Consider the following 27,793-nt stretch of genomic DNA (forward strand, 5'->3'; position numbering starts at 1 on the left):
TACTATTTCTTTTAGTTTGCCTAAGCTCAACTTTATTTGACTAGTCTAACTTAATTGAACTTAATTAAATTTTGGGGGCTATCTACTGCCTTATAAATCATAACTTAAAAGTTTGAAATCATAACTTAAAAGTTTGAAAAACACATGTTGACTTTCACCTCGAAACGAATCTGTTCTCTTTAAAACAAAAAAAACACCGATAAATTAAATAATACAGAAATACATTCACTCCACGTCTGCAACCGCAGCGCATGCGCCAGTTCACCCAAGCGTTCGCTTAACTGCGCGGACTTCTTAGCGCATGCTCGGCCCATCTGTTCCGTCAATCGAGAGGGGGAGGGATAGAATCCGGGCTAAAAGGAAAGAGAGCCCGCGCCTGCGTAGTTGCCTTCGTAGGATTCGGCTGGCGGCGCAGGCGCTCGGGGAACATTTTGACCGTAAACATCCTGCCGATTTGAACGGAGGGTTTGGGCGGCAGGAAGAGCCGCGGCCATAGCTGCCGCCATCTTGTTTGTTTGAGTGAATCGGAGAGGAGGCGGAGGCGGCGGGCAAGCGGCTGCCGCGGCGGCGGAGGAGGAGGCAGCGGCGCCGGCGGAGGAGCGGAAGAAGCAGAGGCGGCGGGAGAGGCTTCCCCCTACACCGCGGGAGGGGTGTCCCCCCTTCTCCCCGACCCCCTCCCCCTAACCCTCTCCCCTCCCTCGGCCACCCAGCCCGCCCCTGCTCTCGGAGGAGCTCGAGGTGAGAGACCTTGCCGACCCCCCCTTCCCAGCCTTCGGGACGCCCAGCGACCGGGCCCACTGCCGGAGGGAGCGGGAGGCTAGCAGCGTCCAGGCCCGTCGCCCGCGGGATCAGGCCCGGCCTTCTCGCCGGGCACCCCAGGACTAGCCTCGGCACGCGCGGGGGGTGAGGGAGCAGATTTAATTAAAAACACCCCGCCCCTCGTCCTAGACTCTTAGTGCCCGGCGGCCCGCCAGCCCGCCGCTCCGGGCTCCAGGGAGCCGGAAACGCCGGTCTTCGGGGCAGGGTTGAATACCCCCCCTTCCACCGGCCTGTGGGGCCTGGCCGGGCCGAGGCGGGGGTGGGTGGGGGGACCCTCGGAAGAAGCGGGATCTCTGGGGAGATGGTCCGCCCCCAATCCCAGTGCCAACTTCGGAGGAGGAGCAACAGTTTGTAAAGCTTGGGAAGCAGGCATCAAGGAAGTGGACCCGCAGTGCCCGGGGCGGGGGCAGCTCTGGGCCGAGGACTCTGCAACCCCCCCCCCCCCCCGCCTCCCTTTAAGGGACTCATCCCTTTAAGGCGACATCACAATTGGGAAAGACCAAATAGAAGAAGGGGGGAAAAAACTCGAAGGGAACATGCTTTGGGCCCTTATAAGAAGACTGCAATAGTTTTATTTCCATCCTCCTCAACTTTACCGATTACTGGTTGTTCTCTACAGGTTAATGCGTTTAGTTATTTGGCTAAGACTTTGGGGGGAAATGTATCTAATGTTTGTCTTTGAAGTTTCTCGACCAAAAAAAGGCCTGAGGTCTGGGGGGAGGAGAGAGAAAATATCTTAAGTCCTTTTTAGAGGAGTGAAGAGATGACCGTGTATAATCGGACTAAAGTTTTATGTACCGAAGTTTATGCTAAGTAAATATATTTCGAGTTTGAATGGAGTAAAACTGAAAGACGCGCCTTGTTTCATCAGTCATGACCATTTTATGCCGCTTTGAACTTTACAAAAACTTTACAAAAATATTCATCTTAATTTTCTGGTGAAAATTTCAAGTTTGTTGGCTTATCTCACTGTAGGCAGAAGTATTTCTTTTGTCACAAAAATATTCTAAATAGTATAACTTGAAAACACCTCAATACGTAAATTGCCTGTGAGCTGTGCTGTAGTAGAACTTAATGAGAGTTAGGAAATTGAAATGTTATGTTTTAATATCAGAAACCACAGGGAAGAACATGTTTAAAGAAGTTCTAAAGTAGATGGGAATATATGTTGTGGATACATTACTTGAAAACCTGAGTGAATTCGAACTGTACAGAATAATTAACGCTGTACACTTTAATTAGGAAATATCAGTAAAGTATGCTATTCAGAATTCTATTAATCATATAAAATGGCAAATTTGTAGATAAAAATCTGATTTTGTTGGGGTTTCTAAAGTATTTTAAGTGTCTGGTACTTAGTAGGCACCATAGAAATGCTTATTCCTTCTCCCTCCCCACCCTTAAGTATTTCTAGCCCCTTTTAGCTTTAAAACCTAGAATCTATAGTGTGCAAATTGAAGGAACTGGTTTATTTTAAAAGGGGAAGATGTGAATAGTTTTAGTAAACTGTATTTTGAGTTTTTCCACATACATTAATTTCCCTACCAGAAATACCAGTGTTCCATCTGGAAAATAGACATTTTCTTTACATGTATTCCTATAGAAGTAGAATGTGGGAGGAAGCTTAAGAGTCAAGTCACTTAAGCAAAAACCCCTGGTTGGCCTTTGCAAAATGAATATTTGGCTATGGTTGCTTACAGCTTCAGATCCTGTTAATGCTTTTCTTTAGAATATGATTTAAAATGGAAATTCATTGTCTTTACTTTTTTCTTTAAAGTTTTTCATTCTCTGAAATTACTTCAACTTTCTGATTTCTTTAGATTATAAACATGCAAGTGGAAGAGACAATTTTTTCTCTTTAAGCCTGTAAATAGCTTGATAAATGAGCATCTAATTGAATTTAAGTTCAATATCTGTATAAGTCCACTTAATTAAAATTAACATTTGCTGGTTTTCAGATATTGTTTACACATTCTGCTGTTTGAATTACTAGATACAGTTCTAAATCCCATGTGTAATAATGTTGATAATAGGGATGAAGCATTATTGGTGTTTAACTTCAATGCAGAAATCCAAAAATTTAAGCCATATGGGATAAGTACCTTTGCCATATTCTGTTATTTTCGTGAAATCTAAAACAACTTTTCCACCATGTTAACTAACATAACTCCCATTTTTAGCCATAGAACAGCCCTTTGATAACAAAATTGGGGCTTGGTTTTTGGAGTTGGCAAAATGTAGTCCTAAATTAAGTATGTTAAACTTTTTTGGAGGTTTGAAATAACATTTTTTATTTGAAAGAGCACAGACAGAAGTTTGTTATTATTTAAAACCTAAAGATAATGTTATCAGAGTACTCTAATCTCAATTACTAAGAGAAGTAACAATTGGCTATATTGAAGAATAGTGCTTTCCTAAGGCTAGCTTTACCTTTACCTGCCAGATCACTCTCCAGGAAATCTTCCACACTACAACTTTACTTACTCTTTGTCCAGAAGTTGCATCTGTTCAGAAACTTAGGTTCCTATGGTAGAGTAAGTATTGACTATTTTGAGGCACAGTCTCAACCAACAGCTGAAGAGCTACCTTGGGCCAACCTGGTAGGAGGTGCCAACAACTTGATTTCCAGATCTTTCAAAATTATGTTTCAGAATATCAACTGGTCAACTAATTGACTCCTGGTAGAGAGATCTTGACTTTTCCAAATGTTTAGAAGATAATTTTAGGCCTTGTAGCCATTGTACAAGTATCCAGTTGTGGGTGAGTTGAAGTGTCCTGACAGTGACTTATTTTTAAAAAATCTTTATTATCAAGATGCCTAATAGGAATTAGAATGTCATTTTACATAAGTAAACATTCTTTGCAGCAAGTCTTTTTTAACAATTAAAACAATAGTAATAGATGTCAACAAGTGAGTTTCAGTTGTTAAGGTATAACCTTATGAAGAATACTTCAAGAAGGAAAAGGAATTGTGAGAAACCATCAAGTACTGTTTCTATCCTGAAACATGTTACTTAAATCCTTGTTTTCAGTGTCCTCTAGTTTGTCTTGAATTACTGATTAGGAAGGAGGGAAATGAATATTCTGTTTTAAGTAAGCAGCTTTGAGAATAGAAATACCTTTTTACTTTCTTCAAAGAGGTATGTCTTAGCATAAATGATTTTCACCAGTTTTCAATTTAAATGAATGGAAACTTTCACATTTTCTTGTTAAATGATCGAAGGTGGCAGTGATCTGAATGCATCTTGATCTATTCATATTTTAAATCTTTATGTCAACTAGTGTATCACTGGAATCACAAATATTTTCTTTTCTCAAAGGACTTTTAATATTCTAGACTACTAAAAGTAATTGTAATGTACTGTAGTTTTGATTTGAGAATTGTCTTGGTGTTTTGTAACATTCATTTTCACCACCAGATTTTTTAGTCTCTTCTCTTTTAATGGTATATTAAATGTACCAAAGGAAAAAAGATTAAGCATCTCCTGCCTGACTCTTTTATGGTATGTTGATAGGTTTTGTCATCTAGTTTTCCTATTTGCTTTTTGTCTTGCTGCTAAGACTGGTTCTGTCATCTGATATGTTTAGTGGATTAGGTATAAACAGTAAGTCATGGTTTCAAAATTTGCAAAAGTTGGAGAATAGTAGGCTGTAGAAAGCTTGTAATTGAGCTCTTAACAGTTTCTGGCTTGAATTCTGAGGGAAAGTATGACTATTTACTCCCTGTTTGTAATTCCTAATTGAAAAGTAAGATGCTTTCATTCTTGAGTATTATTTACTTGTCATATGTAGCATTTCTCTCCCCCCCCCCCCCTTTTTTAAAGCCCTTGCCCTTCTGAATTAGAATTGATATCTGTTTTGAGGCTGAGTGGTGTTAAAATGGCTTGCTCAGGGTCACACAGCTAAGAAGAGGCTGAGATCAAATTTGAACCCAGGATTATCCACTGAACCAATTTAGCTGCCTATCAAGATGAAAAGGCAGTACAGTTTGTATGAACTTAAAAAGATAAGCTTCTTTGAAAGAATTTAGGCAAAGTTCTCTGAATTCTGGTGTGTTTTCTTCATGGTGAAGAAAGGGCAGGAGGATAGTTCTGTATTGAAAACTTAAAGCTTCCTATTTGAAGTATACCAAGAACCTTTTGCCCTATAACACAAAAACATGAGCAGACAGTACCAGGCAGAAAGGCTACAAAGCACAAAGCAAAATAATATCGAACAGTTCCTGCCCTTTAGGATCTTACATTCTATTGGAGAGGACTGTATGCTCAAATCTAAGGTAGCTGTTGAGGGATCAGGAAAGGTTACATGTTGAGGATATTTTGACCTGAGCTTTTAAGAAAACTAGGAATTCTAAGAGGTAAATTTTGAGAAGAGAATTTTTAAAATGGAAGGCAACCTGTATAAAGGCTTGGAGGTAGGTAGAGAATGCTAAATTTGAAGAACATCAAGTAGACCAGTTTGTCTGGAACATAGAGTTCACAAAAGAAAATAATATAAATCTATAAAGATAGGAGCTGGCGGATTTGCATATATCTCAAAAAGTATATCTAGTTTTTACATCAAGATCAGATTGGGGAAATGTATGTTTCTGCATTTATTGCATGTATGATTTTTAAAAATTGTTTTTTCTGACAGATTTTCTAGTCATCTGGAACAATGTTCTACGCTCATTTTGTCCTGAGTAAGAGAGGGCCGCTGGCCAAAATTTGGCTAGCGGCCCATTGGGATAAGAAGCTAACCAAAGCCCATGTGTTTGAGTGTAATTTAGAGAGCAGTGTGGAGAGTATCATTTCACCCAAGGTATGTCTGATGTCAATATTGGTAGATATTTTTATGTATTAGCATGAAATTGCCAATTATTAAAAACCTTTAAGACTTAACTAGTTTGCTTATTAAGGATAAGTGAAATTGAGAATTCCAAATCATGTTTTGTTTATAGTAGATAAGCTAAGATTTGCTCATTATTTAAGACAGTGTCTCTAGTTAATAATTGCTAAATAACCTTCTTGACATATATCTCCCTAAATATAGTTAACTCTGTTGCTTTTGATAACATCCTCACCACTCTAAATGATAATATACATCTATTTAATTTCAAAGGTAGGTTTTATGTTTGGGTGTCCTTGATCCAAGAATCCACACTCACTAGGTGAAGTGTATTGGAAAGCAAACTCTTGTTCTTTGAGTAACTAATCATTAGATTTATTTGCCTCTTGACTCAGAGTATCAGGAAAGCTTCCTTATTCTGCTTTCCTGTTCAACCTCTACCATTTTAAGCACCAGCCTAAAAACTGTATTCTCTTTTTTTTACCCTAGCAATGTCTCAACTTCCTGGGAACTGAGAAAGTTCTTTAAAAGTACATAGACTTTAAAAGCTTTTTTCAGCTTCTCACTACTATACCAAGTTCTAGGTTTTTGGTTTTTTTTCCCCCCGGTTTTTAATACATTTTCTATCCTGTTTGAAGATTACTATTGATGTTGAACTCATTATCTTAAAGCTAATTATACCTTGTTTGTTTATTTTAAGCCCTTACCTTTCATCTTTGAATGGGTATTGGTTCCAAGGCCAGAAGAGTGGTAAGGGCTAGGCAATGGAGGTTAAATGACTTGCCCAGGGTCACACAGCTAGGAAGTGTCTTGAGACCAGATTTGAACCTAGGACCTCCCATCTCTAGGCCTCGTTCTCAATCCACTGAACCACCCACCTGCCCTCCATACCTTTTTTTAAAAAAAAAAGTTCTGATGATTAGGAACTTGCATTTGTCTTGAGCCAGAATTTTCTCCCCTATTACTTATGTCCACTGATTCTAAAATCTAAACACTTCAATATTTTTTACACCAAGCCAAATAACCCCAGGACTTTCATAAGATAGATTATCCTTGAGGTACCCCTGAAAAAGCCCAGTCCTTTGTTGTCCTTTTAAAATTGCGGCTGCTTCTATTGAGCAAACTTCCTTTTTTAGAGGCAGTATGCCTCTGACCCATGTACAAGTTAATTATCTTCTGAACATTGAGTATGAAATGAGAACATACATAGAGTAATTGACAAGCTATTATCATCTTTTAAAGGTTTTCTTCTTCTGCAGTCAGAGATCTGGCTAGGCTACCCTCACAGAAACCTTCCTGACTATCTTTTCACACTGGATATACATTTTCATGCCCCTCAATATATATTGGTCCAGGAGGAATGGGCATATTTACCTTATAGCAGTTTTCTATGTCCCTCAAACTTTCCCCCTTTATCAAAGAATTTAGTTCCTGGCTTGTGGTCATTTCTATCAACTGACAGCTACATTTCTGTATCTAGCCCTACTGTTTCCTGAGTTCTAGTCATATATGTATTTGACACTGTATCCTTGGTGTACCTGACACCAAAGTACATCTTAATCTGCCCTTATATTAGGAGACTTTAATATTCAAACACTCTAGCCTTCTAGTTTGTTAATTTCTACTCCATCTGATTTCACATAGGAGCAATCATATTCTTGATCTCATATTTATGTGATCAGAAAAATAGAAACTCCTATCCTCCCATAATTTCCTATGATTCTTTCTCATCCCTCAGCCACACTCCCATATCTGTTCTTCATCCTCATATTGATCTTTACCCTTCATTCTAGTGTTCCTATTCTTTTTCCCCCTTTTACAATCTTCATCCTTTTGCTAATCAATTCCATTGTCCTCAGCTCTTGTGACCCTATTTATCCTCTTGTCAGTAAGTCAAGTGTCAAGTTAAAGGACATCTATGTGGTAGACACTCTTCTAGGCTCTGGTAGAGATAAAAATAAGATTTTAAATATCCCTAGACTCTCAAAAGAAATTAATTCCTTTTAACTCACATGTTACTAAACAGTGCTAAAAGAAATCTTGTAAACATGCTGGCTGAATTGGTTACAAATCTGTTTTCTAATCTCAACTGAGCCATAAGAGAATCCTTAATTAACTCTACATTCCCCATAGGAGTCAATTCCAAACCACCTCTTCCCCCTCAAACTTCCTATACTCTGTTCTTCCACTCTTTCAGCCACACACTCCAGAAAAGACAATTTGAGCTCTTTTCTCCTAACAAAATCCCTTAATGTCATCTATTTCCTTTATTACTCTCAGTTTTGAGTAGATGACCTTTCTCACTTTTGAGGCCAACCCTGATCTTCCATCTTTAATTGATTGCCTTTTTAATTATCACAATTCTAATCATCAGTCTTTTCCTAATAGCAGGTGACTTCTTTCTTGATGTCTGATAAGCATTCTCGGATATCCCTCATTCTCCATCCACTTGTCCATATTGTCTTCTTATTTGCCATACGGTAGCCCTGTTCCTTATGTAGCCAAACTGCTAAAAAAAAAAAGCTGTCTACATGCATGCTTCCACTTCTCTCCTTAGCCTTTTGCAACCTGACTTGTGCCCTTGATTTCACCTTTGCAGCATCTTTTGAATACTCCTGCTTTCTCTCCCTTGACGTTGCCACCACTCTAGTGCAAGGCTTCATCACCTCATGTCATTATTGTAATACCCTGCTGGTGGATCTGCCTCCATTAAGTCTCTTTCGTGTTCTGATCCATCTTCTATTCTGGTGCTGAGTGATTTTCTTCACCCAGGGTCATACAGCTTAGTTAAGTGTCTGAGGTTGAATTTGAATTCAGGTCATCATGACTCCAGGCCCAACACTCCTGAGTTATTTAGTTTCAAGGTGTTTAGGGAATTCTAGTACCTCTGTGAGGGTTTGCCAAGCCCTTTAGGGCTGCTTTCCTTCTCTGCTGTCCACTTACCACCCAGCTGTCACCTGTGGCTCCAAGAAGCTGTAACAATAGTGCCCTAGTAAACCGTATCAGTAGTTGGACAAAAGCAGACTGAGGGTATCTGGTGGACCTCAAACTTGTCTGTGGGGTAGGGGGTTGTTAAACTGCAGACATGTGAAGACTTCCCCTGGTAGATGGAGCAATTGAGAACAATTTGTTCCAACAGTCATGAAGACTATAGAGGTGTAGGAGCTTTGGAGAACTCGGAGCTCTCTTAGATATCAAAGAAGCTAAGATTGTCTACTACATCCTAGACATCACTACTTATCTCCACCTTTGTTTTGCTACTGGAATTAGATGACTAGAAGAAGTTATGCTCAAAGATCATTGATGTAATTTTGATCTTCAAGTATGGTCAACAACCAGCTATAGTGTCTTTCCAGTCTTTCAATTCAGTGAGGATTTTAGTTGGGACTTAAAGGAAGCCAGGGAGGTCAGTAGTCAAAAGAACATTTCCAGAGATGAAGTGTCTTGTTCTTGGAACAGTTAAAAGGCCAGTGTTAACTGTATTGAAAAGTACTATGAATTTCATAAACTCTGAAATCCAGTCCTGGCTTCTATCCTAATCCAATATTACCAACTATTTGTTGGATATTTCTTACCTGAATGTTCTGTAGTTATCTCAAATTCAACATTTCTAAAAGCAATTCTTTCTATAAAACCCACCACTCTTCCTAACTTCCCTGTTTCCTTTGAGGATCCTACTGTCCTTTTATTTAGCCAGGTTCAGACCCCCATAGTCAATTTAGCTCCTCATTTACCCTCATAGCCACCTTTTCTACTGGACTATTTTGATAGCTTCCTGATTGGTCCAATTGCCTCATCCACCCTCCACCCCCTCTCACCCCCATTCCTACTATGCTTTCCCTCACTTCTACCTTATGATCCCAATCTTCATGACTTTGCTTAAAGTACCACCTTGTATGGAAGTCCTTCCCTAATTCCATCCCTGTCTGCTGCCAGTTCCACATTCCACTCTCTCACCCTCCTCTTCATCTAGGTTTTGTATTCACCATCTCTGTTCTGTTGTCTTCTCCAATAGAGTAATATCTACTTGGCAGGTCCTTTTTTTGGGGGGGGGTCCTGTATCCCTAATACCTCACATAGTGTTTGATAACACTCTTTGGTTAATAACACCCATATTTTCTATGGAGTATTTAAATTATCTTCCCCAAAAACCTAATTTATTACTTTACATGCCCTTTCTCATTTTCATTTCTAAGATAGCATGGTCTCTTCCTTCAAAAAGATGCCTTCAACAAATGGTTAATCAGAATCAGGGACGCAATCAATAGTTGCTGCTTCCACTTTCTGAAAGGTGAAATTATCAAGTCAAAAATAGATCAGATTTACCTATTAGTTGAAAGCTATGGAAGATGGTTCAGATTGATAAAAGTGTCCCATCATAGCTATATCTTACCTTCATTCCTGCTTTATCTTATGGAACCATCAAAACTTTTCAACTTTTTCTTTTGTCTGCCTGGGTACACTGCATTTATTTCCACCCCAATTTTGCTTCCATTCTTCATCCTTCAATCCTTACCCAGTTGTGCCACAGTTTCTCCCTTCAAATTCATGATTTTCTACTGTATGCCTTCTTTATATATAGTGCTACAATATTTAAACTTCTAAATAAGGCTTTGTGCCTCTGCCTTTGTATTGTTTCACTTGGTGGTTTCATCATCTCTCCTGGATTCCGTTATCTGCAGATCATCAGATCTCCAGCTATCTATTGGACTTTTTTTTTTAACCTTTATCTTCTGTCTTAGAATCAGCACTGAGTATTAGTTCCAAGGCAGAAGAGCAGTAAGGGCTAGGCAGTGCAGTGGAGGTTCAAGTAATTTGCCCGGGGTCACATAACTAGTTGGTATAGAGAGGCTGAATTTGAACTCAAGACCTCCCAATTCCAGTCCTGGCTTTCTTATCTACTGAGTGTCCCATAGATGTCTTAAACCCAACATGTCTAAAACTTATCTTTCCTCTAAAGCCCTCTTCCCAAATGCTTGCAACCTGGGTATCATCTTTAACTCCTCCAGTCTTCTTGCACAATCTATCTCCTAGCTCTTGACATTTAGCTGGCTTTCCCTACTACCTTGAACCTCCTTCCTCATTTCTTTCTCTTGCCTTTCCCTGACTTCCTTCAACAAGTTCCTTCTTTCCATTGATGTGCTAGAGCGAGGCTTTTCTGACTCTTGAGAACTAATTGTTAAATTTTCAATTCAGCATTTTGGAATTCTCTGCATAAGCATGCCTTAATTTATTGTATTCTTTAAGAAAATAATGCAGAAAAACAATAGATTATACTACTTGTCATTGTGTCCTTTTTTCCCCTAGAGTTCTTAAACATTACCCAGCACACTGCTGCATTCCCTGAGATTACTTCCAATTTATCCTGCATTGTATATCTTGTATGTTTTTTATATATTTTGTCTTGCATTAGACTTTTAAGCTCTTTGAAAACTTTCTATGTTTTAATTGCAGTTACTTAACAGTTGTATCTGAACAATTGGTGTTTTTTGGTTTTTTGTTTTGTTTTGTTTTTGTTTTAATTTAAACCGTTTCCTTGCACCTTAGAATCAATACTATATATTGGTGCCAAGGCAGAAGAGCAGTAGGGATCTAGACAATGGGGGTTAAGTGACTTGCCCAGGGTTACAGACACAAGTGTCTATGGTTAAACTTGAACCCCAAACCTCCCGTCTCTAGGACTAGTTCTTTTATCTATTGAGCCACATAGCTGTCCCCAACCATTTTTCTTGAGAAATTTTATATTTAACTTTTTATCTGAGAACAATTAAATGATATTCCAATACAGTTTGGTGTCAGTGATAATTGTATGTTTGTAAATTTGCATTGATGAAGCAATATTAGTCTGGAATTATGCCTGTAATTAAAGGACATTAATGACATTAAAGTAACTAGGAATTATTAAAGAAAATGTGATGTTGATTATAGTAGGTAAAGTTAATGGAAATAATTAGAAAAGCCTCATTGAGAGAGTTTGTATTTACTTTGACTCTGTGATGGGTCAGGAGATGTTAAGTTCACATCTGTAAAGTTTAGCTTTTATTTGGAAAAATTTGAGGGCATTAAGCATTTTAAGCAATTATAACTAAAAATACCCATCTTGTTTCACTGCAAAATATTGATTTTATCTTCTTACCAAGAAATGTGCATATAATCTACCCAAATGGTTTATTATTACTTTCACCTGAAGAGAAGTGATTTTTTTTTTTTTAAGGAGATACTTAATGTACAGACACTTAAGTTATATGCAATTTTGGATGGATTTTAAAGTGCAGGTTACAAGAGAATGAATAGTGTTACTAAAGATTGTTTGGATGACTTAAGACTCTTCATGGCTTATGTAGATTCTTCTTGTGAACTCTTCATTAATTTGTTTAGAATATTTGTCATTGTAGACATCCCTATCATGGCATTATTTATATTGTCTGTCAATTTCCCATGTTTGGGAGTTGAGGTATACTTAGCAGCACCATATCATCTCACCTGCTGCAATATTATCTCAGATGGAAAGTTAAATTGAAAACTAGTATGCTGCTTTTCACAGGTTGCCAATTCTCACTATGGAATAAAATTATAAATTAAAAAATTATGTAATTTTACCATTAAATAAATCATTGTAGCCTAAAAACAAAGATGTGGCTATAAATCTTTATGAATTAAAAGTTAAGCTCTGGGTTCTGGATGGACATTTTGTTATAAAGTATACATGAAGGACATAAAAATAACTGGATGTAAATTGTAAGACTAATATTCTAAGATAAACAGTAAAAATTTTCTCAAATTTAGCTTTTTAGAAGGCTTTTGAGGAATTGTTTGGATAACTTGATCTTTTAACGAGCTATTCAGGGAAGTTTGAACTGATTGCTTTTTCTCAATAATGTCCTTAGGGCAAACAGATCATTCAAAATAATTCTGCTTCTATCATTCTTTTTTTTTAATAGTCATTGAAATGTCTAGATATAAATCTCACTAAGAATTTCATTTGAATTTTGAATAGAAACATTTTTTGAGTCGAGTCTTCCTGTTCATTTTTGTTTTCTGTGAGGTCTTTTACCCTATGTAATTGATTTTATAAAAATTAATATTTTATTTATAGGTAAAGATGGCACTTCGAACCTCAGGACATCTCTTATTGGGAGTAGTTCGAATCTATCACAGGAAAGCAAAATACCTCCTTGCAGACTGTAATGAAGCTTTCATTAAGATAAAGATGGCATTTCGGCCAGGTACTAAAGCTTTCTTTCCTATTTAGCTCACTATTTCCCTAGATGCTATTTCAAGTGCTATTCTAAACTATTCTTAATGGTACAACACTTTGAAAAATGATTTTGGTAATTTTCTTTAAAAGATTATCTTTGAATTATAGACCTATTGGTTGACCCCATCATACTTTCTGATTGCAAAGGAAAATGATTTTTTTAAATTAATGCTTTAATTAATTAATGTTGCCATTTTATCGGTTTGTTGCATTTTTTTTTTATCACATGGAGCCCTTTGGAAGTCTGAAATCAGTAGACCCATTTTTAAATACATAAAATGCACACAAGGGAAACCAGTTATATGGAGATTTTCTTATCAGTGTTTTAAAAATAAATTCACATACCTTGGACTACTTTGGACTAAGAATTCCTTTTCTAGAGGCTAGGTTGTCTTTATCAGCAACCAGCTTTTTAGTTTTTGTGCTTTCTGAGAATTTAGAGCAAAGAAAAATGTTTCCTATTACCTTTTGCATAATCATACTTTGCATATCTTTGTTGACCTTTTTGTACATTTGTCCCATGGAGATTTCTTGGCAAAACCCTTACTATAAGTAGATGGGTGGTTTGAACTTTTTGGTTATATATTTTGTAGAGTTTTATTAGGAGCTCTTAAATTTTATACAAGAACTTATTTTTACCCAGAAATGTAATTATTAAAGTGCTTGCTCTAAATTCACTTCTCTAATTCAGGGTGGCATAAATAGATAGGTAAGTTCCCACTCAAGTCTGGAAGAGCTGGGTTCATGTCTTACCTTTGATACATTCTGACTTAGTGAACTTGGACAAGATATTTTCAACTTTTTAGTGCCTTAGGTAGATTTCTAAGACTGTACATTTTACTATGATTTTATTAAAGAACGTATAAGTGCCACATATCATATCAAGATATTAAAGTTTTATATTTTATCCTTTAGGAAATTTCACTGCTTCCATCTACTTTGATTTATAGAAATTGCAGTGTGTATTCACTTAATTCAACTTTGTCTTTTTCAGGTGTCGTTGATTTGCCTGAAGAAAATCGGGAAGCTGCTTATAATGCAATTACCTTACCTGAGGAATTCCATGACTTTGATCAGCCACTGCCTGATTTAGAGTATGGTTTTTTTAAATCATTATTGGCTTTGTCAAAAAGATATAACTTGCTAGTACATTTCCAGTACTACTTTACATATAAATGTCTTGGAATTGTTTTTACACGGTCATCATATTAGAAATGCATATACCTTGATTTTTATTGTTAAATCAGTTCGTTTTTTTAGGACCAATCACAAGGGCTCTCCTAGTTGTGGTATATATATGTGGTTAGGGGTTGGATCCTTTTCATCAATAAAGATTTTCCATACAGACCTAGACATTGTTTTGTGGGGGCAGTCTAACCAGAAGCTAAAATTTGCGTATCTTTTTGTGTTTCAGTTCATTTCCTGAGGTAGTTGGATATGAATAAACCAAAAAGGGAAAATTGAGTTAACAAATTAATTTGCCCAGTTTGAGAATTGCCAGGCTAGTTTAGGAAATAGAATTAAGCTTGATTCTAGTTTTTTTCTATAGCATAGTTGGATTATAGAGAACTATAGCTCTGGATTAGATTATAAAATCTGAGTTAGAACCTTAAAGGTCACTGAGCCTAGCCCATTTTTTAACAGAAATCTATGACATCTTTAAACCAACCTCTACTTTTGAAGACTGCTAGTCATTCCACTTTTAAATATACCTAATAGAAAGGTTCTCTTTTACTTTATCAAAATCTCTTTATCTTTAAAATCTACTCATCTTAATTCTGCCCTCTGGGAGAGAACTAAACAAATTATATTCTCTTTCTAAATGGTAGCTGTCTTCAAATATTTAAAGGTATATCACCTGTCCCTCTTTTCTCCCATCCATTTTCCACCCCTTGTGTCTTGCCTTTTTCTGCCTAAAAATCCCTGGTACTTATATGTGATGGTTTCCATTCCCTTAACCATACTGGTTACCCTCCTCTGGTTATACTTGGGCTTGTCAGCCTGTATCCCAAAAGGTGCAGAATTTCAGATGTCCAAGTGAAATAGGATTATAGCTTTATTCTAGATACTGTGCAACTCAAGAACTTGTTGGAAGATAAGGAGTCTTGCCATCCAAATTATTGACTGTCCTTCCCAGATTCTTGTCACCTACAGATATATATATATATAGGGAGCACAGTATTGATTCTCAGACGGACAGTAAGGGTTTTTTTAATGGGTGGGGCAGCTGAGTGGACTGAGAACCAGGTGGTAGACAGAGTAGATCCTGGGTTCAAATCTGGCCTCAGACACTTCCTAGCTGTGTGACCCTGGGCAAGTCACTTAACCCCTATTGCCTAGTCCTTACCACTCTTTTGCCTTGGAACCAATACACAGTATTGATTCCAGGATGGAAGGGTTTTAAAAAATATGCTCCCTATATATAGAATCATTTATTACAGGTGTGCAGAGGACACATAGATTCTTATGGTCCTCTACCAGAGGCATCACCTCAATAAATGAATATGTCCTTTTGCTAATCCTTCTAGGTCAGATTATTAGTTCTAAATCTGCTTTTTAGCTCTAGCGTGGCATTTTTTACGCTTTTTTATTTGGTTCTAGTTTTCATTGCAAGATTCATCTTACTCTGGGCTTGAGTGTTTTAGGTACTCTTAGAATGGCATGCTGCTCTTGTATATGTTAACTGCCCTTGGTCAAAAGCATGGAATCTCGACATTAGAAAGGACTTCATAACTACATATCCATTCTTCTCTCTGAAACAAGTAATCATTTATTCAGTCTTGTCCTAAAGACCTTCAGTGAGGAGAGTCCCTCATTGTACACTACCACCATAAGTAAAGGAAAAATTTAAAAATACTGAGGTTGTCTGTGCCTTTGTGATTCCTTTTTATTGCTCCTTGATTTTGTTCTCTTGGGGACAGCAGAACAAGTCCAATTACTCTTCCATAAAAAAAATCCTTCAGATACTTGAAAGCAACTATTATGTCCCCACTAAGTCTTCTCCAAGCCAAAAATGTCAATTTCAGCTTCTATTTATTTTATCATCTATTCACTATGGCCCTTAGCATGAGAACACTTGAGCAGTTTATGTTGTGCCTAAAGAGTTATACTTAGAATTGAATATGATATTCCAGGTGTTTTCTGACAATAGTAGATTATCTCACTTTTTAAGAGATTTTACTGATTTTTTTTACAACTTAAAAGATTTCATTCAGTGTTTTGACTACCATATTGCTAAGTGAGCCCACTAAAAGCCCAGATCTTTTTAAGAAATCTTAAACTCAGATATTTACATTTGTCCTTTTTATCATTTTAGCCTGTCCAGGTAACGTAACGTAACAGTTCTTTTTTTGTTTTGTTTTTTAAGTGACATTGATGTGGCTCAGCAGTTCAGTCTTAACCAGAGTAGAGTTGAAGAGATTACAATGAGAGAAGAAGTTGGAAACATCAGTATCCTCCAGGAAAATGACTTTGGTAAAAGGAGGGGGAGGGGGAGCAAAAGAACCATAACCTCTAATTAATTTGGAGTGTTAAGGGAAGGAAATGAGATGAGTATGATGGTGCTAGGGAGCATGACTAATTATATACCAAAAAAAATTTTTTTTTTCTCTCCCCAACATTGAGAAAGCAAGAAAAACAAACCAAACTTAAAATTTGTATAGTCAGGCAATATTGGCCATGCTCCCCTCAAAGGGTCTCAATCTTTCCTATTGATTCCATCATCTCTCATGAAATGAGTAGTTGGATATTTCTTTAGGCTTCTAGAATTATGATTGACCATTATGTTAATCAGAGTTCCTAAGTCTTTCAAAGTTAATTACACAAATTCTACTTTTATTTTTGCTCATTTAATTCTATCTGCAGATTTCTAGTAGATTAATATTTAGGTTAGACTTAAATTCTGATATATCTAATGACGTATTTTAATAAGTTATGTTGTTATTCAAGAAATGATTGATACCAAATAAATATATAGGTTTTAGTAATAAAAATTCTTTCAAACTACTTTATTAAAGAATTGGATAGTCCTGGTAGTGACAGTTATATGTGTAAAAAATAGACTCGATGACATTAAATTAATATATATCAGTCTTTTAAAGTGATTTCCTTTTCACATATGAAATGTATAAACTTTAATGCAAATAAAATTGTAGTAAGAAAATGTCAATCCTAAAATTATAATACTTTAAATATTTATAAAGGATGGGTATGTACAAAATAGTTGTATTAAATTTGTGGAAATGGACATGTACTTTTGTCAGTATTCTTTTTAGTGAATGCAGATTTAAATTTTCAATAGGTGATTTTGGAATGGATGATCGTGAAATGATGCGTGAAGGAAGTGCATTTGAGGATGATGACATGCTAGTAAGCACTAGTGCTTCTAACCTCCTATTGGAACCTGAACAAAGTACCAGTCACCTAAATGAGAAAATCAACCACCTAGAATATGAAGACCAATACAAGGATGACAATTTTGGAGAGGGAAATGATGGTGGCATACTGGGTATGTTCAAACAAAATGACTGAAGTTAATTCATTAATTAAATTTTAGTATATCAACAATCATCAAAATACTTAGTAATATGTGATCAGCAGTATATGTTATCATATGTTATATGATATGTTATATGTTATCAGCAGATTGGTGGTGGCATGTTCAACCAAATATTTCATTTGGAGGTTTCTGTAAGTTATGTTAGCAGTCTCATTGTTTAGGCAGTCTAGGAAGTAACACATTTTCTAATTTTAAAGATATTCTTTAGGTTTTTAAGTTAATTTCAGATTACAATGAACATTTTTAGTTAATATACCAAGTTAGGAGTAAACTTTGAAAATATAAACTAATTTGAAAATTTTTTCTCTAAGAGTTGGGTGGACATTTTAGTATTTTCATTAATTGGTTTCTAATAACTGCTGTCTCATTAGTTCATTTTATTTTTCACTGTTTCAGATGACAAACTTATAAGTAACAATGATGGAGGTATATTTGACGATCCACCTGCCCTCTCAGAAGGAGGGGTCATGATGCCAGAGCAGCCTGCACATGATGATATGGATGATGATGACAATGTATCAAGTGAGTATGCCATTTTATAAATGTGTTTCTAGTATTATTATTTTGTTAGGATTGTATGGAATCCAAAATAAATTTATGAAAGATTGAAGAGCTACAATTCATATTTAGTAAATTTGGTTTATATACCAGCATTTGTACCTTCATCACATCAGGATATCACTAACTAGATTAGAAAGTCCATTTCTACTATAATTTTTACTTATTTTTCTTTTTCACAGTAGGTCTAATTTTTCAAATGAAAGAATTAAGAGGAAAGGATTGTATGATTGGAATTCTGGGTATTATTGGCTTTGGAATTCTTAACGGGAATAATGTGTATATGTGTGTGTTTCTGTTTATTTTTAACAGTGGGTGGACCAGATAGTCCAGATTCAGTAGACCCTGTTGAACCATTACCAACTATGACTGATCAAACAACACTTGTTCCAAATGAAGAGGAAGCTTTTGCTTTGGAACCTATTGACATCACCGGTGAGAACAAAATATGTTTTGAATACTTGTGATAATGAAAAATTTAGATATCTTGGTAATTTAAATTGAATATAGGAGTCTTAGTTGCCTGGAACATAAGTCAAGAGATCTGAGTACTAATTCTGACTTGTCACTGTATGACCTTAGGTAAGTCCTTCCCTTATATGTGGTTTGAATGTCTACTTTTTGCTACTTCTATGTGGTGTACACAAAGTAAGAAGATTAAAGAAATTGCAAGTTAACCTATCCTTTATAGCTAAGTGGTGTACACAAATGTAAGGTATATTTTAAAAATAAGTCTAAAACACATAGAACACTTAAAAAATACAGTAAAGCCTTCCCTGAATGTAATTTACTATTTTATTCACAAGGTTTCTGAAGACATTTAATACCTCAGAATCATAATTTTGAACAAATTGCTTTATAGAACCACAAAACAAATTTTATTTTGCAAGGGTGTAGTAGAAGTAGTAGCTAAGTTTAGAACTCTTTGCTTTAGTTAGCTATATAGGCTTGAGCATGTCAAGTTTTCTGGATTTAGTTACTTCAAAAGTAAAAAAAAAATGAAGGATTTGAATTCATTGGTTTCTAAAGTCACTTCTGTTCATAAGTCCTGTAAAATTTCATTTACAAAGGCATTCACTTTTATCTATACCTAGTTTCTTCTAGGAACTTTCCAATATTTGAGTGTTAATTGCTTAAATCTAGATATACAGAAAAAATTAGAACAATTTCATTCTGTGTTTGTTTCTACACTGATTTGGGTCTATGGGGTAAGTCAGTACAAGAAAAAAAATGGTGGGTAAGGACTTAACCCAAGTATGTGTAGCTTTTTCTTGCCTAGATGCTTTCTCATAATGGAAAATTCAGCTTTTGCCTCTAAATTTATAATACAACAATCTACTTTTTATCTGTCATCCCAGTCAAGGAGACAAAAGCCAAAAGGAAGAGGAAGCTAATTGTTGACAGTGTAAAAGAGCTGGACAGCAAGACAATTAGAGCCCAGCTAAGTGATTATTCTGATATTGTCACTACCTTGGACCTGGCACCACCTACCAAAAAATTGATGATGTGGAAAGAGACAGGAGGCGTAGAAAAACTTTTCTCTTTGCCTGCTCAACCTTTATGGAACAATAGACTACTGAAGGTAATGTTACAGTTTATCTCACATGGTTTTGATTATCTTTTGGTGACCAGAGGCAGCTAGGTGACTCAGTGTACTAGACCTGGGGTCAGGCAAGACCTGAATTCAAATCATAGCTGTGTGACCCTGGGCAAGTCACTTAACCTCTTTGCCTTCGTTTCCTCAATGTAATGGGAACCATAATACCCCCTACCTCACAAAGGTTATTATGAGGATCAAGTGAGATATAATATTTGTTAAATGCTTAGTTTGGTACCTGGAACATGGTAGGTACATACTAAATACTTTTTTCCATTCCACTAGTTATATACATTTTTGCTAAAAATAACATTCGGCATTATCCAAAAAATGCACATTAGACTTAAGCAGTTTTTTTTTTTAAGTATGCTTACATTTATTTTACTTGCTCTGGTTCAGAATTATTATAAACATATCACTTTACTAGTTCTTTGGTTTAATTTTCTTGGTTTTACTTTTTTTAGATTCTTGCAAATACTATTTTTTTATCATCTACAATAATGCTCAACAAATAGGTTAAAAAATCTAGAGTGAATCTCCAAATAAAAACCTTAAACCTTCAGATATTTAAATTTTGATTATATAGACAATATATTTCAACAGAATGAGAATAAAAGTATGATTTTATTGAATCAATGCATAATTGTTCATATTCTTTTGACTTTGTTTATGCCTTTTTTTTCCAATATATTTATGTTCATGGTTGTCCTTTTATTGTGTGACTTACTATTCTATTTTTGTGCAATAATTGTCATTCTCTAATTTTTGTCCACAAAGGGTAAGGTATTTAACTGTTATTTTAAATTATTGTTGGTACCTTTTGTTGTCTTGTTTTATTTACACAGTTGTCTGGTTGAGGGTTACTTGAGAGGCAGGCATTATTCTATCAAGTTATTTCCGTTTTGTGTAATTGAGATTCCTAGAAGACTGATTTCAGGATACATGAGGCATTAAATACATCTGAGGTTTGGTATAGAGCCTAGTCATTAATGCTTTTTGCACACATCTCTTATAGCTCTTTACACGCTGTCTCACACCTCTTGTGCCAGAAGATCTTAGGAAAAGGAGGAAAGGTGGAGAAGCAGACAATTTGGATGAATTCCTCAAAGATTTTGAAAATCCTGAGGTACCCAGAGAGGAACAGCCACAACAGCAACAGCAGCAACAACACGATGTTATTGGTTTGTAATGTGGTGGTTCTTTTTCTGAGCTTAAACTGCTATTTGGGTTGAAACTCATGTATAATTACCACATTGGTCTGAAGATAGGCTTCACTATAGAATTAAGATTTCTTTGAAAGGATGTAATAATAAATAAGAATGTATCACTTCACTGTGTTTTTACTTTACTGTCATAAATAAGAATACAAGAGAAGCATTAGTGTTGTAGGCCACTTTTAGGTTTCATCAAAGTCAGGTTTCCATAGGGGTCAGGGGAAGAGACAACCTTTAATTTAAACAGTATAGTGATTTGTTTTAAGAAAAATAGTATATGAGTAAAGTATATAGCCTTTTCAGTCTTGGGAAAATAATTTCATGTTGATAATGAAATATTGAAATAGACCTCGATTTTGTCAAATCTAATTTTTATGATGATTTACAGATGAACCTATTATAGAAGAGCCAAGCCACCTACAGGAATCAATGATGGAAGGCAGCAGAACCAATTTGGATGAATCTGTCATGCCGCCGCCGCCACCTCAAACAGGGGTAAAACGCAAGGCACAGCAAGTTGAGCCAGAACCTGTGTTACCTGTAAGTAAGAAAATATCCTACATATAACAAAAGGATTTTGGTTTATCTGTCTGCCTTTCTATGTTACCTCTTTGGTCTCTGAGTATGGTTAGTCTTTGTTAGGAGGGACATGTTGGACATTAGGCAATAAAGTAAACCAAGCACTTGATTTGTTGATCCAGGGGGGGAAAAGAGCAAAGATTGTCACTTGATTTAAAGATCTCATAATTTTTAGGTCCTAATTTAAGAGGGAACATGGCATAATATGAATTTGGGAAGTCATTTGATATTTCAGTGGCCTTCTTAAGAGTATAAGTTGGAAAACAGTTTGAGAGAGAAAGTGTCCTCACGCTGAGTTCTCTTTCCTGATGGAATCAAAAAATACTTCATTTAGATGAAAATTTGACACAATCTGTTTCTTGGAGGATTTTATGATCAAGCGCAAGTATTATGGATTCCTTTTTTTTTCCTCTTTCCTCATCCTGCTATTCTTGATTCCTCACATCTGAAGTCCCTAATCCTTATTGGTCTTTTATTTTGTAGAACAGGAGCTCTGGGTTATCCAGTTCATAGTCTTCCACTTGTGGAAAACCACACAGAGATAAAGTTGAGACATGGGTTCATTAGACAGTCATGTTGGGTATATATCCTTATTCTATAAACTACCCCCATATTTTGTATTGTGCATATTTGTATTACTGAATCCAGAATATACTGGGTAAGGAGGGAAAGGCAAAAATGATGTTTACCCAGATTAGAAAGCCCTGTGGGAAGGACCTGGAAATCAGCTAAGCTAGAAGCCTAGGTGCTGTTTTTCCATTTTTTTGGAAGCTCAGGAGAGTGGATTTGAGTAGCAGAAGACTCAAGTAAGCAAGAAGCCCTTTTTGCCCATTCTGTAGAGAAGTAAGGTAGGGCCTTTTGGAATCTTTTTGCTTTTCTGTGCCCTCTGGTGGCAAGGAGTTGTAATGCTTTGTCCTAGTTCAGACTTGGGATAGGGACCAGAGCTTCCTGAACTTTTTATCAGATTACTGTATCATATATCTCTCTCTCACACACACACACACACACACACACACACACACACACGTAAATAAATATCCTTCTCTTCCACCTTAGAATCAATACAGTGTATTGGTTCCAAGGCAGAAGAGCAGTAAGGGCTAGGCAATGGGGGTTAAGTGACTTGCCCAGGGTCACAAAATTATGAAGTCTCTGAAGCCAAATTTGAACCTAGGACCTCTCACCTCTAGGTCTGGTTCAATCCACTAAGCCCTCTATCATATATATTTTAATGCTCTTAAGAGGAAATATTAAGAAAGGACCCTAAAGGGTGGGATCACTCCATTCTTTAAAAGTTTTTAATGCCACTGCTACAACTACTACCAATAGGATAAGTCTCATTTGTTTTAAAGAACATGTCTTCTAATTTAAGGAAAATTGTCTAGTTTTCCATTCTACTAGCTAAAAGGTATGTGCCAATTAGTTGTGTACGGTAGTGTCTTGGTCATGACTTGGTCTATTCTATTAAACATTAAATTTTTATTATAGAAACTTTCTGTGAAAAATAGAATTTTATATATCATTTATTAGTGTAATTAATATAGCTCAGTTCCACCAACTCTACTCATCTCCAAACTTAATTCCTATTTTTATCTATGCATTTTTGCAGTTACGAAGTAAAACTTCTGAGGTTTCTTATTAGTTATTTAGAACAATCTTTCATATGATTAATAGTTTAAAATCCTTTTGAGAACTGTTCATCCTTTGACCCAATACTTGTCCATATTGAATTGGCATTTTACATTTACATTGCTTCTCGTCATTTCATTTAACACCAGCCTGAACAGTTACAGCAGTTGGAAATTCCACCTGTAGAACTTCCTCCAGAAGAGCCTCCAAATATCTGTCAGTTAATACCTGAGCTGGAACTCTTACCAGAGAAAGAAAAGGAAAAAGAGAAAGATAAGGAAGAGGAAGAAGAGGAAGAGGTAATGTAATTTTAACAAAACCTGGCAAATTCACTCTTGTTCTATTTCCATATGACTTTTCCAGTTAACTGATACTGAACATCAAGAAGGACTCTTACTGCTACAGAAGTATTCTTTCGAGGAATATATTTATCCCAGAAAAGAGAGGCATGAATTGCTTTCTTTGAAGTATTTGAAAGGTTGTCATTTGGAAAAGGGACTGGACTTTTTTTGCATGTGATTGATTCAAAGGCAAGAAATGTTATACAGCTCATTTCTATACTTTTCATCATTAGAATTAGCTCAAAGGGGAATGGGCTTCATAATAGCCAGTCTTGTTTATGCTTTCAAGCCAGATGTTAAATCACCATTTATCAAAGATAACTGGAGAGAAGGTTAAGTCATCTCTAAATAAAGCACCTTCAACTTGTGATTATCTGATTCTCAATGTTACTAAGAAGTACATGTGGGCAGCTAAGGTGGCTCAGTGAATTGAGAGCCAGGCCCTTGAGACGAGATCCTGGATTCAAAACTAGAGGTAACTTGCCCAGGACCACACAGTTAGTTCAGACCTGGCATGCTATCTGTGCTACCTAGCTGCCACTCTCAATATTTTCTTTAAAAGCCCAAATAAAATTGCATCAGCCCATGCTTGGTGTTTTTTTTTTTTTAATAATGGGGGAAAACACAAAAACTGGTTATGTGAATTTTTTGGAGATGTTTCTAAAATGTGATGCTCTGCCTTCCTAAATTTGTTACAGGCACAATTTAAGTTTTTCTTAAAAATCCATGGTCATAGAAACCAAACATAATGTGGAATTGGCATTGAATCTGGAACTAAACCTGGTTCTTTCTGGCTTTGATGCTTCATTATCTGTGGGGCCTTCGTTCAGGAAGTCATGTATTCTTTTGAACATTTATAAAATGAAAGAATTGAACTTGATAAAGTCCCCTCTAACTAATGTTAGGAGTTGTTGATTATGAGTGTCAATTATTATTATACTATCCTTTGGTGTACTGTATTAAGTGGGGGAGAAAACACCCCAACCTTCAATGTGTCCAGTTGTCAGGTTCTGACTTTATTAAAATTGAATGAAAAATAAAAGCAGTTGAACCTTGATTGGGTCTAAGGCAGAGGTGTCAAATTGACTGCAAGAACTGAATACAGTTATTTAATATACTACTATAGCTGATGTTATTTTGTGATCTTCCAAAATCAAAATGCAACCACAAAAAAAGGATCCATTTCTTATTTGAATTTGATACCACTGTCTTAGACTTAGACTTTTCTTGCCTTATCCAGAGACCTTTTCCACTTAACTCTAATTCTACATGGTTTCTCAATAAATGGACTACAATTTATTTACCTCACAGAAAAGATAGTATATCTCATTGGTCATCTAAGTTTGGGAATGTGTGCCTTCAGAAAAATAAAGGGTAAAAGATGTCTTGGTATTCTATATATTTGTTTCCAGAAGTGCTTTAAAGGGCTGTGCCATCTTAAAGCACACACATTAAACTATGTTCTATTTTGTGCTATGTCTGTCTTTCTCATTCAGGAAGAGGATGCTACAGGAGGTGATCAGGATCAAGAAGAAAGACGATGGAATAAAAGAACTCAGCAGATGCTTCATGGTCTTCAGGTAATACCATTATGCTTTTAGAGAAGAATGCTAAAAGCGAATATTTGATTAAGTAATGATCCCCTTCCCCAAATTTACCTTAAATTTTTTAGTATTTATGAAAAACCATCTTTCAAAATAAGGCAAAGTTGAGAAACAGATTGGGGGGGGGGGAGAAGTCAAGCCATTTGTTGAAGGTTTTCAATTCCATAAGTTTGTTAAATTTTTGCCTGGTAAATGCAACCAGATGGTTTTACTCTTAAGCCTTTCTAGCAGCAGGCTTTTTTCCTCCTTTTGTGCCTTTCATTTGGATCTTAACTAAACACTCCCTCTTTTGTTGCCTTTTTTTTATGGTCTTAAAAATATTTTTAAAACTACATTTAAAAAAAGGCAACAAAAGACCATATCTAGAATTTGGAACGGAATTAGGAACATTTTTTTTTATCAGACGAGTGGTATGGGGCAGTCATTGGAGATCCGTTGCGTAGCTTCCAGGAGGAGGTTTATCTGAGGTCAGATTTGAAACCCTTGGCCTCCAAGAAACTTTGTATAATCTTCCCATGTGTTATTTTGAAAGATGCTATGCTAAATGTTTTAACTAATGTGGTAAATTAAAATGTGGTATTTTTAAAAATAAGCTGTGGGACTATATTTGGTTAATTTTATATTCAGGTATTTGTATTACGTGGATATATTAAAGGAACTAACTTTTGTTTAATGATCTTAATGATCACATGTGCATAATTCTAGTTTCTTCATTCCAAAATATAGTATATGTATCTTGATTTTTGTTTGGGTGCTCTTCGGTCTTAGTTTTTCTTTTTCCTGATCTTACTCAAGGAGAACATATTCACTGACACCTCACTATCAAATTGTACCCAAAAGAATACACGATTTTGAATGGATACACAATTCAGCGCTGTGATATTTCTGTAATACTAGCTAGTTCATTTATTAGTAGGTTTGGCCAAAAGTTGATTTGTAGGTATTGATTTTAATATTATGCTTGTTCAATCTACCTTTTATTTGCTTTTCAGAGAGCTCTTGCTAAAACTGGAGCAGAATCTATTAGTTTGCTTGACTTGTGCCGAAATACGAACAGAAAACAAGCGGCAGCAAAATTCTACAGCTTCTTGGTACTTAAAAAGCAGCAGGCTATTGAGCTGAAACAAGAGGAGCCTTACAGCGACATCGTTGCAACACCTGGACCAAGATTCCATATAATTTGAATGTCTAAATGGATTATAGCTAGTGTTTATTTCACTAGTATAAATGAATTGCCCCCATGTTGTAGGGCACAAAAGACCATTACAGAAAATTTAGATTTTTGTCTGTACAAAGTATCTCTTGCCCCTTTTTATATTTTTAATTTACCATCTTCATTTTTAAGGGAAACTGCTCGGGTGGGTTGTGTTTATTTTCTTATGGAGATATAAAGACTCTCCAGGACCCAGATAATTTTAACAGTTCAGAGCAGATGTGTGCAATATTGGTGCATGTAATGATGTTGAGTTGCAATGAAAAGCCATGATTTGTATCTTAATTCTCCATTAATGCATTTAAAAAATTAACCTCTGGGAAAAACCTGCCAACCTCAAAAACATTTAAGTACCTATTATGTGTAGGGAACTTATTCAAATGTCTGGTTTTCATAGAACAGAATTGGATTTTCTCTAAATTTTTTGCTCTGGTCTCTGGCTACATGAAAACCATGGACAAAGATTTCTCCACATTTTATCAAGTGTTTGGAAATTCCTCCAGCAATAGGAATTGCATCTATAGCACACTAAAAATCTTATGATTTAGCAGAGGGCAAACATTTCTGCAAAGCACTTGCTGAAACCAAACCTCAGATGAAATCATCTAGTTCAAATCCATATCATTCTAGCTCATTGTAGAGGTGCCATGCTTTTAACAGAGGAATTCTAGCTACACACAAGCTATATATAAATCAAGCTCTTTAAATAAAGTTTTTCAGTGAAAGAATGACTCATTTTGGCACATTCAAATCATGGGGGGGGGGCAAAGAATAAAATGCAAAGTGTCTTGTATATCAAAGGGGCAAGACTGATGGGAAGCCACTTACCTGATTATGCTTATTAAGCAGAAGATGCTATGTTAACTGTAATGGCTTTTCTGATATTTATTATAAGTCTTAGTATTGATCTATTTTTCCAATACTGCACACTCCTGTGTTTGGACCTTTATTTTAATAGCTTTGCAAGAGAAAATCCTGCACCTGGTTTCCTATAATTTAAACTAAAATGAAAAGGCAAAAAAAAATAAATAAAAGGCTTTATTGTTTAACAGACCAGATAGAACCAGAAATTATGTGAATATGTTGATTATCAAAACATGTCTTAATTTTTTTTAGGGCAAAATTACACTAAAAGTTCTGGCATAAATGTTGGCACTTTGGTGAAAAGATTTAACTTTTGACTCAGATTTCCATATATACCCAATAATGTAAAATTATGTGAAATGTTTTAAAAATTTGTGAGACTGCATAATTACTGTTTTAATAATTCAATTTCTTGAGAAAGGTAATTGTATAAAATTGCTACTGCAGCTTTATTTTCAACATGACGTGCCTGTAAACCATGGAATTCCCCCTTTGTAAAAAGACATTGTAGATAATTTGAATGTTTAATTATAGAAAGGTCATTAGTTTCTTGTTACACATTTTGTTAGTCTGGTTTTTGTTGCTTATCAGGTTTAATATTGTTCTTGAAAATAGTTGATGCTGTGTTATGTATAACTTTTCTAATAAAAGTTGTGTTATAAGCTGTATTTTTCTTATTTTTGTCTAATTTGAGGTGAAATAACTATAGCAAAAAGGAACTTTGAGATTGGT

At 35.8% G+C, this 27,793-nt stretch overlaps 1 protein-coding gene across 2 annotated transcripts; it reads left to right on the forward strand.

Annotated features, from left to right (window-relative positions):
- The first annotated feature begins 263 nt into the window (after window positions 1–263).
- RAD21 (RAD21 cohesin complex component) lies at window positions 264–27,729 on the forward strand. Of its 2 annotated transcripts, none has more exons than XM_007488242.3 (14): window positions 264–738; window positions 5,455–5,619; window positions 12,743–12,872; window positions 13,899–13,998; window positions 16,272–16,378; window positions 17,205–17,411; window positions 17,859–17,984; window positions 18,333–18,455; window positions 19,379–19,602; window positions 20,633–20,798; window positions 21,220–21,371; window positions 23,189–23,338; window positions 24,877–24,960; window positions 25,977–27,729. In XM_007488242.3, exons 2-14 carry the CDS (start codon window positions 5,476–5,478, stop codon window positions 26,166–26,168), a joined length of 1,905 nt encoding a protein of 634 aa, XP_007488304.1. In that variant the 5' UTR covers window positions 264–738; window positions 5,455–5,475; the 3' UTR covers window positions 26,169–27,729. The 2 variants fall into 2 exon arrangements, with proteins under 2 accessions (XP_007488304.1, XP_001370002.1); XM_001369965.5 differs by having other exon boundaries at window positions 409–1,438.
- The last annotated feature ends 64 nt before the right edge of the window (window positions 27,730–27,793 follow it).

Source organism: Monodelphis domestica, chromosome 3, assembly GCF_027887165.1.
Source record: "Monodelphis domestica isolate mMonDom1 chromosome 3, mMonDom1.pri, whole genome shotgun sequence".
Lineage (NCBI taxonomy): Eukaryota > Metazoa > Chordata > Mammalia > Didelphimorphia > Didelphidae > Monodelphis > Monodelphis domestica.